Source organism: Aulonocara stuartgranti (assembly GCF_965226115.1).
Source record: "Aulonocara stuartgranti genome assembly, chromosome: 6".
NCBI lineage: Eukaryota > Metazoa > Chordata > Actinopteri > Cichliformes > Cichlidae > Aulonocara > Aulonocara stuartgranti.
The window spans coordinates 2,505,178-2,518,933 of record NC_138944.1 but is presented as its reverse complement, the minus strand read 5'-3'; the positions used below and the strand labels follow the sequence as shown (position 1 = coordinate 2,518,933).

Here is a 13,756-nt window from a genome sequence, read left to right as displayed (position 1 = left end):
GCTATTGCCTGAAGGTCTCTCTTCCATCTCCAGTATAAATAGTGAGCAACACTACATCATTTATATGAACCAACAGTCATGTCCCAACATTACTGACTCTGACACAAACGTCTTCATGTCTTCAGAAAGTATTCTGGTCTTAAGTAGCAAAGCTAATGTTGGCTGGGTGGGTGATATCCAGGCGATCAACTCTTTTGTCTAAATAATTAAAAAAAGGAAAAACAAACAAATCACAGCAGATCCTCTTCCTCCATCACACCCTGTCCCAGCATCCTCCTCTGTCACGCCAACCCTCTAAAGCCTCCTTCGCTACATCCCTGAATCTTCTCTGTGGTTTCCCTCTATTTCTCCTGCCCAAATTCAACATTTTTGTCAATCATATTCACAATCCCAGCTCTGCACATGTCCAAACCATCTCATCTCTCCATCTCAGTACCTCCAGCTCAGCCTCCCATGTTTTTCCCAGTGCTACCATCTCTAAACCATACTGACTGATGGCAGGTCATACTATCATCCTAAACCTAAACCTTCCCTTTCATTCTTTTCTGATATCCTTCCTCTCACTCGTCTCCACCCACTCCACCCTGTCTGCACTCTCTTCTTCACCTCTCTCCTGTACGTTGCTTTCGACGGTCATCCATCTCCACTGTTGCAGTTGTCTCCCCATCATTCTCACACATGTACATTCTCACATATCACATTGAGGTGACTGTTGTCCTTATTTGGCGTTATATAAATAAAACTGAACCCTGGACAGGTCGCCAGTCTGTTGCAGGGCCAACACACAGGGACAGACAACCATTCGCACTCACATTCACACCTAGTGGCAATTTGGATTATCCAATTAACCTATCCCCACAAGCTGCATGTCTTTGGACTTGCAAATCAAATTGAATTATTCTGTCTTGCATCTACAGCCTTTAATTCCTCTTTACTCCAGAGCATACCTCAACCTCTCCAGGCTCCCTACTCTCACTACAGACCACAATGTCTTTGGCAAACATCAGAGTCCACAGAGACTCCTGCCTGACCTCATCTGTCAGCCTGTCCATCCCCACTGCAAACAAGCAGGGCTCAGAGCATCCCTGATGTAATCCCACCCCTACTTTGAACCCATCTGTCACTCACTGCACACCTCACCACCATCCCTCTGTTCTCATACATGTCCTGCAGCCCTTCACATACTCTGCGCTTTGCTCCTGACGTATTCATGCAGTACCACAGTTTCTCTCTTGGCACCCTGTCATACGCTTTCTCTTGATCTCCAAATACACAGTGAGGCTCTTCTGACGTCATCTACATTTGTTCATCAACACTCTCGAAACAAACATTGCATCTGCAGTGCTGTTTCTCAGCAGGAAGTTGGATTGCTGCTCACTAATCATCACCTCTCTTCTTAACCCTTTAATGTCCTTTGTATCATATTTGATACGAGTTTCTGAGATCTGTCTCTCTGATCAATACCTTCCATAATTTCAAAATGTTATTGACAAAACTCTTTGTTTGGTCTAAAACTAACATTGTTGTTAACAAAAAAGTTGCCAAAAATGCCCAATGTATCAAATGTGATACAACAAAGATATAATAAATACATAATGAAAATACATCTCAGAAAACATCTCAGTTCCAAAAAATCTAAATTTTCTGGCTATTATTTGATGGTTTGGATCTACAGGGTTGAGCTAGTATGACGGGCCCGTCGGGCTCTGTTTCACTCTTCTGTACCACCTTTAGAAGTCAGTCCAGCAACAGGCATTTGAAACACGAGCAAGACCGGGTACTTTTCTTTCAAAAGAGATGTTTAATGAAGGTTTAAATTAACATGGCGGGACTCGGTCAGAAACCTGTGTTGCTTCTGACTCCTTAACTACATAACCACATATTTACAGTGTGCCGGAAGCCCAAAATACCAAAAAGCACATTAGAATTTCTATATTCTTTTAACATAACAGTATTTGTGAATTTACATAAAATTATATTCTTAACAACAAAAATGTACATTTCTCTTTTTAACCCCTTTACCAGTGCCAATAAACTGACCCATCTTTAACAACTCTTTGCTACATCCTGGTGTAACCTTCTTTCAACCTTACTGTTCATGCTGGAGGGTGAAATCTGAACATTTTATCATCTTACCTAACACAACTTTAGTGGGTATGTGTGTGCATTGTACCAAATCAATAACAGAATATGAGCACGTCTGGGTCAGAATAAAACAGAGCTTTTAAAATGAGATTTTACAGACCGTTCAGTTTGTAAAGTCTCATTCTGTTCCTACATTATAAACATTCTCCTATCTTAACACACTGTATACAGACAGGAAACGCATCATTAACTGATGTTCATGGACGTAGTCATACACATCTGTGTTTATCAGTAATGCTTTGTGGCCTGAAAAGCAAACAAAGTATTAAAAGTCTACTAACACTCTGCTTCTGGGCACTAAGTTAACTGCTTTGAGTGCAAACTAAAAGTTGACTCAGATGACGGCATCGACAGTTTTGTCTCTTATGTCGATGAAACAGAGAGTGAACAGCAGCAGTCATCTTCTCAGAGAGGATTTCAGTTGAAAGCAACAGCACGCGTTGTGTTTGTGACAGTGTGGACACTTACATGTGACGTGCAGGTAGAGTGTCGTGGTGTCGTAACCGAGCGTGTTCTCTGCAAACGCCGTGACACGGAATATTCCGGCAGACTTGTAGACGTGCTTGATCCCTTCCTCGGTCCAGCTCAGATTGGAGTATGAAACTGCTGTGCCGTCACCAAAATCCAGCTGGATGTTGGTCCGCAGCGAGTCCCCCTGAAACACAGCACACCAGCGTTTCTTCAAGCTATAGACAAACACTTTTACTGAAATGAGTTTTGCAATGTGGCTGCTTTACAGGGAAGAGCTGCACTGAAGAGATGGAAAAACAGAAGCCACGACAATGTGAGTGATGCAGGCAGAGGTAACATTTCTAACACACGTGCCTCCTGTCAGGACCAAACCAGGGGATATTTCCCTTCCTAGGCAAACACATAAACTGCAACACTGTGGAGCCACTACAAGTTAGATACAACAGTGTGGCTTTAATCTGATTTTATCAAAACAAAGGCATCTTAAACCATACCTCAAACTTAAGGTGCATGAGCACACTGAGAGAAGCAGCATTTTGTTGACCAGACGCAAGAACGCAATTATGCAGCAGCATGGTGCAAAGTGCTAAAAGAGATTGTGAGACTAATAGCACAGAATGGTAACAAAGTATCAGCAGGTGAGGTTATTTGCGCTTTAACACTGACCAATCACATCCAATTCATGGCCGGGAAGCAGGCTGTGAGTGAGTCAGGAGAGTCTGCTTCCCTGAGGAGAGAAGGCTGGCATGGGGCGGATTCAACGAAAGCCAAATATAGCTCATTAATCTAAAGCACTTCAAGTATGCTTGTGAGGGCAAATTCAAAGTTCTAGGGGCTTACGTTTCAGTCTGTTCTGAAAGCACTTGTAAAGAACTTGTTTTTTGGTGAAGTCCTAGGTATAAAAGATGAAATGGAACAACTGACATTTTTATATTGTGCTGATTTAATGACCCCTCAAAGTTCTTTAAATTTTCATTTAAAGACAGTCCGTCTCTGTACACATTAAGTGCTTTAGCTCATACACATAGCCATCGATGTGAAGTAGATGATAATTAACCTACAATGCAAGTCTTTGAAGTTCATGGAGGAAAGTCATGCAAACAAAAGGAACACACACAAACTTCATGCAGAAAGGCCCCACCCAGGGGACCAGGAGCCTTTCTGGTGAAGTACACAATGACCATGATGCCATTAGGATGAAGAAAAGGAGATGAGCTTCAATAATAATTATACATGAAATAAAAGTTTTAACAACCTACTAATAATCCAAATAAAAAACGGTGATTATGATTGACCGTGGACAATAGTCACATGATTGAATTTCACTATTTGCATAAATGAGGAGAGAAATGCTTGTTGCTGTGTGCTGCCATACGACACACCCAGTGGCTGAATGAATGGAAGTGCCCAGCATTTCTGGCAGCAAGATGTCAGCAGCAGATCCTGTAAAATCCCACAGATCAAGCTGACCAGCTGCACTCCTCAAGCCACCTCAGCGATGCTCCCACCAGGCTGTCTGGCACTGATGATCTGGCTGTTTGAAAAGTTGCTTCACATCTTTTCACCCAAACATGATGACTAAGAGAACTGATCCAATATCCACTAATCTGTAGACCTCGATATCTACTAACATGTCAATCAACAGTTTTGGTGCTGCCACAGCAAACGCCCGATCCCCTCTGAGCTTACGATTAGTCCTGGGCACGCTCAGGAGGAGCTGGTCTGCCCACCTGAGGGACCGCGAAGGTATGTATGGATGAAGAAGCTCAGAGAGGTACAGAGGGGCAGCATTGGACAAACATTTAAAAACAAATAAAAGCAGCTTAAAAAGGATCCTAAATTGCACGGGCAGCCAGTGAAGTGAATATAAAACTGGGTGATATGCTCGCATCTACGAGTGCCAGTTAAAAGACGTGCAGCGGCATTCTGAACTAGCTGCAGTCGAAAAGCAGAAGGTCGACTCACCCCATAATAATAATAATCCAGCCGTAATCCAGAAAGTGCTTAATCTTGGCCAGCTGCCTCAGATGAAAGAAACTAGACTGTACAACCGACCCGATCTGGCTTTCAAGCTTAAGTTCAGGATCCATTTTAAAACCCAGATTAACAATCTCTGGTTTACAGAATGATTTCAGGGTTTGCAAATCAACACACGGAACAGCAGTGGAGGCAGGTCTGAACACCATTACTTCAGTCTTAGAATCATTAAAACAAAGAAAGTTTAGCGCCAACCAGGACTTGACGTCCTCCAGACACGTTTGTAAAGATTTACAGACGACACATCTTTCTTTTTAAGAGGAACATAAATCTGGCAGTCATCTGCATAACAGTGAAAAGAGAGTCTGTGTCTCCTAAAAATTGAGCCCAAGGGAGGTAAATACAGTGAAAACAGGATGGGACCCAGAATGGAACCATGCGCTACTCCATGAGACAGCGGAGCACGGGAGGACTCACAGTTTCCTAAGTGAACTGAAAAGGTTTGATTTGTTAAGTAAGACCTGAACCATTTCAGAGCCACACCTGTTACACCGACACACTGCTCCAAATGCGAGATTAAAATTTCATCGTCTTCAGTGTCAAATGCAGCAGTTAAATCGAGTAAGATGAGCCTTTCACCAGAATCACCTGATAAAAATATATCATTAAAAATTCTTAAAAGTGCTGATTCAGTGCTATGCATTGCTTTAAAACCAGATTGGAAAATCTCCTGAATATTTTGCGCATTCAAGTACGGGATCAATTGGTTACTTGCTACTTTTTCCAAGACTTTAGATAAAAAGGGCAGCTTAGATATTGGTCTAAAGTTTTCAACAGTGTTTGTATCTAGGCCAGGTTTCAGGCCTCACAGCACGGGCTTCATCGTTCAACCAGGGTTCAAACTTAGTCTTAGGATGCCTGATTTTTAGAGAGGCAACAATAGCCAAGGAATGAAACCAAGAACTGAGTTCCTCTACGTTTTGGAGTGCGTCAGGAATAGAGAACTGAGTGTAGTAGGTGGAGAACTGTGCTGCAGTGAAAGAATTTAACAAACGAGATGGCTGAACAGGGACATGCCCCCTGAATCCATTTCTAGACAAAGAGATGTCAAACAGAACCGGCATCAGAGAAAACAGGGTCAGAGACTTTCAGATTAAAAGCAGGCAATGCGTGCACTAAAACTAGATCGAGAGTGTGGCCACACTGTTGTGTGGGTGCAGAACAGACATCGAACTAAATTAAAAGAATCAGTAAGATTCAAAAAGTCTTTAACCATGCGCTTTTCTAGACAGCACACGTGAATATTAAAATCCCTGACAATAAGAAAGGAGTCATATTTTATCGTGACTTCAGTCAGAAATGCAGCAAATTCCATTATAAAGTCCTTACTGTATTTTGGGGCCCTGTATATTATTTTGCACAGTACAGGGGGAGAACAGGCTATTTCAAATAGCAACAGCTCAAAACTGGAAAAATAAAATTTGAATGAAACCTGTTTACACCTGTAGCGATTTCTGAAGATGGTCGCAACTCCTCCACCTCGATCAGATGTGTGTTGGACATTAAAAGAGCAGCAGTCTGAAGGCAAAAGTTCTGGAATCACCAGCAGTTATCCACGTCTCAGTTAGGCAGAGGTTGACCTCAACAAAACACTGTTTCAGGTATGTTTGAGAGCTGTCAGCCTTTCTTTAGCTTCTTCTGCAACACCTGCCCGATGTTTAAACACCACCTTCTATTTCCAAACCTGAAACGGATTCATGAGCATTCAAACAAAACAAGTTCAGTCAGGAAATCCAGTGTGATTTGTGATCTTAGTTCACAAGAGATGGAAGATAATTTTCAACTAGTTTACGTGTTCTTAACTTAAACACTAACTATGCCTTTTTATACAGATATACTTTATATAACTTAAGTCAACAGCAAGATTACAAGGTTGCTCATCTTTGCATTGTTGGCACAAAACAGCTTTATAGTACATAAAAAGGACAGGACAGTCACTATATTGTGTCTGTTTACTTCCAAGTATTACTTCTAATGACACAGTTTCACAAATGTTCTTTGAATCATTTCTCTCAGATTAAGCACTAGTGTTTACTCTCTTCATGTCACTGCTTCCTAAAGCTTTGTCTGACCAGTTAAGCAGAAAGACTAGTTTTACCAAACAATAATTGATGCTCTTTAATTTGCTCAAATTTAGCAAATAAAGAATTCATTTGCAGAGCAAACACATAAACATTCTGCTATTAAAGGTTGAAAAAAGCTCTTCGAAGCATCTTTGCAGGCGGATGATTTGTTGCAAGTTAACTCAAGAATGAAATGACTTCAAAGTTTTATTTATTAATATATTAATCATATTGAATTGTATAAAAGTGCTGTATATAAATTGTTTTCATTGCTTTGTGGCACGTGCAGCAGAAGAGGAGAAAAATAAATTTTGTATGCACATGTGAGTTTGTGTTGTGATCCCGCCGTGTTTGCCTTTGCAGGATGTGCGATCCTTCCGCTGCCTGCACGGTTTCCTCTGAGAATCACATCTGGCACCGTCGGTGGATAAACACACAGCGCAAGTGTTGGTGGCTCCAGCTGCCACAGCGACCAAACCTGAACTCATCCTCTCAGGCCTGTGAAGTCAAACTCCCAGCCTCCCCTTGGCACACTGTAGCACAATACAACTGGGATCTTAATTTGTAACACTGCATTAGCATGCCAGCTCTGCCAAAACTCACATTAGAACCAAATAAATTCATTGTTCTCTTTCCTGCTCCTTTGCTCTTTCCATCCCTCTCTACCAGTCACTCCTTTGTGTGCTTGCGTGTGTTCAAACACAGGAGGTTTGGTGGGCTTTGGGGCATTTTTCATGTCACTCTGTCTGGAAAATGAAATCTGTGATAAGTGGCTGGAGAGAATAGAGAAAAGCTAAGAACAGGGTTTGACAGCACGGGTATTGTTTCCAAGTGTAATGAGCTGGCATGCAAACAAGACTCGAGCTCGGTGGTGCTGATGTCACTCAGCTCTTCTCGGCGTCTGCTGGCCATTCTGTTCACGCTCCTCGCTGTATCAGCCACAGCGGGATTCACTAATCTGCATGAGAGCGATGCTGACCCGTCTCTCTAAATGTCACTCTTTGTGTTCGTGTATCTCTCAGGGTTGAGCAAATCCAAACACATCATGGCTGGAACCCTGAGACTGGGTTTGCACTGAAACAGCTGCTGTATGTGGACAGGGGTTTGGATACATGAGACCGGCATTTGTTCAGGTGTGTGTCAGACCTGAATCTACAGTATCAGCGTGCTGTGTGACAATAAAAGCTGTGAAGCGTTTTGGAACATCGCCCAGGCTATTTCTGACAGCAGAGTGCACGTCATGTTCCTCCTACAGTGGATTCATGTTTGCACTGTAATAATAAGACTGGACAAATTCTAAAAATGCCAGTTAAATAGAAAATATTGCTAAACTGATTACAGCAGGGACGACTGCGAGGAGCGATGGAGTTTTACATTACAAACAGAGCTGTGAGGTGACAGGTGTCACTCCAAAGCTCCAAGAATCCTTTCAGGTTTGTTTTGGTTTCACAAAGCACCAAATGTATAAAATGTTATTTAAATAAATAAAACTGGTAAAGACTAAACAAAGGAACAGTAGCATCATAGCATCATTCCAGAAAAAATGATTCATTCATTTTAGTCCTGAAATACAATCTGAAAGTGATGCTACTAATAAATCCAGCTGCTATTTGTGTAAGCAACCTTAAAATCAATCTGTATAGACGATGTTAATGGAAATCATTTGGTAATGACGGTAATGCATAACATGCTCTTAGCGTGGGGGTTGCAGAAACTACTAATAATGCGAGCGATCGGTTATTTCTTCATGTGCTCTTTGTTTCACAGTAACGATAACTAAAAGCATTAAAGTGCACAACAATCAGTCCAATCACTGATGCCCAGTGATGGATGTCATGCATATTGTGTCTGCTTGTGAGAGGTCCGAATACGAGCAAGAACAAGTCATCATGATCTTCTCTTAGTCTGAATTAAATTAACTCTACACAGGAAGACAATGTGTCCATGTTGTTTTTGTGTAAAACACTATTAGAGCAACTGAAATGAATAATTTATTTACTATAACAACAGCAACTTCTGCTGCTGCCCCCAAGTGGTTAGAAAAAATAAAAAATAAAACAAAAACAGTGAATGCAGGTTTATTTACCATATTAATATTTTACATATTTATACGTATGGAGATCATTACACAGATTGTTGTTGAATGTGTATTTTTTGATACTAGCTAAACAAGTCAGGGCAAGTACTCCAATTGTTGTGACTACACAGAGCTTCAGAATGAGCACTGCAGTTAATATTTTAGCTGGAAATCCTCAGTAGTCGTGGCTGTCATGTTCGATATTCACAATGTTTGTTGGTAGGAGATTCATCTGGCTTTTCCACTGGGGCAGAAATGGATTTTGCAAAAAGATAACATGAGCGAGAACAACCGTAGAACATTTTCTCCCAAATGTGACACGATTGTGAAACAGAGAAGTGGCTGATAAAAATTCAGACTGACAAAACAAGTGTTAGGCAGATCACAAGGAGATTATATTAACCCAGAAGGAAACACAGTGTGATCACTGAAAGCCACTTTTGGTGAGAATTGAACTTTTTGTAATGTAGTGATGGATACATCAATACAGTAACCAAGGACGAAACTAAAACTTTATATCAAGCTGACACAGAGTTTCAAGTTTTTATATCTTATGGGGGCAATTAGAAAGCTGCAACACAACCTAAGCAGTTAAAGGAAACAATGAAACTGAAAACAGTGGCTCTCTAACGCATGCTGTCACCAATCTGTCCTCTCCAACTTAAGCACAGAGCTGGCAAAGCCTGGGTCGGAAAACTGAAGCCAAATCTGATTCATGACAGCAACCAAGAGGGATGGCAGTTTATCCAGTCAGTCCTCACTTTGTGCCGCCATCTGATATAATCTGCCACACTATGTTTTATAAATCTAATCAGTCAAAAAGAACCCAGTTCCAAAAATATCGTGTAAAATGCACTGATTTGTAAAACTCATAAATCCACATTTTATTGCCAATAGAACAGAAAATATATCAAATGATTAAAGTGAGACATTTTACTATTTCATGAAAAATATTAGCTCGTTCTGAATTTGATGGCAGCAACACGTCTCAAAAACGTTGGGAAAGGGTCAACAAAAGGCTCGGAAAGTAAGTGGTACTTTGCTGGATGAACGTTTCACAACTAATTAGATTAGCTGGCAACAGCTTAGTAACTAGACTGGGTATGAAGAGAACACATTAGACTGTTTCTCAGAAGCAAAGATGGAAGGAAGCAACAAACTGCATCTAAAAATGATGGAACAATTTCAGACCAGTGTTCCTTAGTATAAAACTATTTGGATATCTCATCGTTTTCAGAGAATCTCTGGAAATCTGTCTGTAAGGGACAAGGTTGAAAATCAATATTGGATGCCTGTGATCTTGATGCCCTTGGGGGGGGGGTACAGCGTGCCATGGAAATCACTGCATGGGCTCGGGAGCACTTCCACAAATCCTTTCCTGTGAACAAATTCACTGTGCCATCCACAAATGCAGGTTAAAGGTCCATCATGCAATGAAGAAGCCCTATGTGAACATGAGCCAGAAATACTGCCAACTTCTCTGGGCCAAAGCTCATTTAAAACGAACTGAGGAAAAGTGGAAAACTGCTCTGTGGTCAGACAAATTGAAATGTATGATTCCTTTTGGAAAACATGGAAGCCACAGGCTCCAGACTCGAGTAGAGAGGGGCCATCTGGCTTGCTAAGAGTGGTAGTTCATAAGGCTGCATCTCTGATGGTATGAGTGCATCACTGCCTATGGAACGGACATCTTGCACATCTGGAAAGGTATCATCAATGCTAAAAGGTTTTAGAGCAACATGTGATCCTGTCTGTGAAACCTCTTTTTTGGGAAGTATTATACCTCATACTGCGTCTATTCCAGCAGCATGGCTTTGTAGCTGTGTAAGCATCTGGGTGCTGAACTGGCCAGCCTGCAGTCATTTCAGTTCAATTCAATTCAATTTTATTTATCCAGCGCCAAATCACAACAACAGTTGTCTCAAGGCGCTTTATATTGTAAGGTAGCCCCTACAATAACACATACAGAGAAGAACCCAACAATCATATGATCCCCTATGAGCAAGCACTTTGGCGACAGTGGGAAGGAAAAACTCCCTTTTAACCGGAAGAAACCTGCAGCAGAACCAGGCTCAGGGAGGGGCGGGGCCATCTGCTGTGACCGTTTGGGGTGAGAGAAGGAAGACGGGATAAAGACATGCTGTGGAGTCCAGACCCCTAACCAGCTGAAAACATCTGGAGCACCATGAAACCAAAAGCAGCAGCTGGAATCATCGGACTAAAAAAAGTGCTGAGTTTTTGAAGGTTTGAGTGAAGGTATGTAGACTGTTGTTTGTGATTGTGTGGGTGAAGGCCCATAAATGTCCAGCCTTTTCAGAAGATGGTAATCAATGAGATCGCTGCAGATAGAAATTGTTTATTTTCGAACAACACAGTGGACAAAAAATTAGACATAGCTTCCACGTCTGACAAGGGAAGCCAATTCAATACAACCTTAAACCTGCATTCTTCCTAATGGCCAACAGAGGGAGACTTCCCTGGTTGCAAGAAGACTGTCACTTGTTCTAGTCCTCACTGAATGCAACATAATGATTATCTGCAATGATCCTAATTAGAGTCAAACAGGAGGATGAAATAGTGTATCCTTTAGGGCAGCCCTAGTTTGTGGGTTTAAAGTATTCACGTGGGGATTTTTAATAAATAACTGACTAATAATTAATTAATTAAAGATATTTTTAGATCAGGCTGACCTGAAATGTGTCAAAAAGTAAAAATAGCTCTTAAGTGGCCTGTTTAATGTTAATCTTCATATCCCAGTTAAAATGAGCTTTGTACCTGCTGCATTTAGCATGACGTTGCTGCTGCCAAGTGCAACTTGTGTCAAACTCCTGCAGTTCTCTAAGAATCGTCCTCCGTAATAATAATTAGAATGCACACAGTACCCACTTATCTCAAAGTCAGGACAATGTGAGCTGTTTTTTGTTTTTTAACAAATGGCCTGTAAATGGTAAATGGCCTGTATTTATATAGCGCTTTTCTAGTCCCTAAGGACCCCAAAGCGCTTTACATATCCAGTCATCCACCCATTCACACACACATTCACACACTGGTGATGGCAGCTACATTGTAGCCACAGCCACCCTGGGGCGCACTGACAGAGGCGAGGCTGCCGGACACTAGCGCCACCTGGCCCTCTGACCACCACCAGTAGGCAACGGGTGAAGTGTCTTGCCCAAGGACACAACGACCGAGACTGTCCGAGCCGGGGCTCGAACCGGCAACCTTCCGATTACAAGGCGAACTCCCCACTCTTGAGCTAGCTTAAATCTTAAACAATCCTTCATGAACAGTTTAAGAACAAAAAAATCACTCTGCTAACAGCTGACAACTCAACATAGTTACTGCGACGTGTAGACGGCTGCCTAAACAATGCAAAATCAGAAGCGATGCGGATCTGATCATCCACCCAAACATGTTGATTATTTAGTTCTTTCTAACCGTCTTTTTAAATATGGATATGAGCCACAGGGTCTTCTCCCATTTAAAATTGTATGCCATTTGCTCTTCCCAAGAAATACAGCCATCGCAAGCTTCATGAATATAAATTAAACTTTGAATTCATCTTGAGAATTTTCTCAAATAGGGCTGATGCCACAAGGATTCTTTACCCCCGCGCTTCTCTTCTTCTCTTTTATCGCATCGTTCTGCCACCCACGTCCCTTCCTGTCCCCCTCCTCTTTCCATCACAGAAATCCACTCTTTATGAAAGAAAACAGGCGTCCATTCCTCAACTTATCACGCAGTAATATGACAACTGGGGCCGGACCCCGGGGGACGCGCACTTACCTTGAGCTGTTCCCGCTGTGGCAGGAAAACACTCCAGTTGCTAACGCCGTAAAGCCTGCAGTTATTATCCACAGACCATATACTGCCTGAGACACATGTGAGGCAGTTTCCTCGTGACCAGCCAGTGTGGCAGACCTGGCTCTGAACACAACAGCTCTCGCTCACTAACAGGGTCTCCGGTGAGGTCCTTTGTGTCTGCCTCTGACTCAGAAGTCTTACGCTGCGCGGGAGGTTTGGAGGGATTTGACTCTATTAAACCTCAGAGTGTTTAGAATTCAGTTACATTCCTAGAAAGTACTTCAGGATTTGTGCTTCGGGTTTCAGGGAAGCACGATAGTAAGTGAACAAACCCGCCTACAGTGCAGCTGGTCCTACTGCTTGCTAGGAAGTAATAAAAACACCAGTTTACTTTATGTGTCCTGACATCATAAAATATTATTTGGACACGAGTTTTAAATAGCAACACAAGAAATCACTGATGCATCCAGCTGTTCAGCACAACCATTCAACATAGTTTAGTTCACCAGTGGACGAGGAACTGTGTCGTCAGTGCGATTATGATGCTGGGTTTCCCAAGTCACATGTACCAAATGATCCCACAATATGGAATTCCATATGATTCACAATTCACCGGGTGTCTAGTGCCACTATTTGTAAATCCAGGCATTGTAAGCACATTTAGGCTAAAAAGAAAACTGACATTGTTGTGTTGTATACCAGCGGCCCCCAACCCCCGGGCCACGGACTGGTTATCGTTAACTCTGTTTCCCCCGGGTCTTTTCTCGTGTTGTAGTCGTGTCTTATCTTGAAAGAAATGTTTGCACGTTACCATAGCGACCAGTGGTGCAAAAAAGGTCGGGGGCCGCTGGTCTACACCACTGCAGCTGAAGTTAAAAGCACAACTGAAGGCTCAGTGTGTGAGTTTAAGAGTGTTAGCATTGTCACCAAGTCATATGATAAAGTTACTCTATAAAAATACACAGTCATGGTTGAAGTATACCCAATAATTCCACATTTAGTAGCAATAACTTGAAATAATCTTTATTCTACTCCTTTGTGCAGTAAATTCTGAACACTTTAAAACATTACTTCAGTTCATTGAGATTTGCAGGCACTCATTTATGTGCAGCTCTCTTAAGGTCCTGCCACAGCAGATTGCCTCCCATTTAACTCGTGA

The 13,756-nt window shown here is 42.0% G+C and overlaps 1 protein-coding gene across 11 annotated transcripts in view; it reads right to left on the bottom strand.

Annotated features, from left to right (window-relative positions):
* sorcs3a (sortilin related VPS10 domain containing receptor 3a) overlaps nucleotides 1-13,756 on the bottom strand; it is a 248,206-nt gene that overhangs the window by 28,949 nt on the left and 205,501 nt on the right. For all 11 annotated transcript variants that reach the window (XM_082537937.1, XM_082537940.1, XM_082537942.1 and 8 more), the window contains one exon: nucleotides 2,614-2,800. In XM_082537937.1, the coding sequence (XP_082394063.1) occupies nucleotides 2,614-2,800 (187 nt within the window). The remainder of the gene's footprint in view (nucleotides 1-2,613; nucleotides 2,801-13,756) is intronic.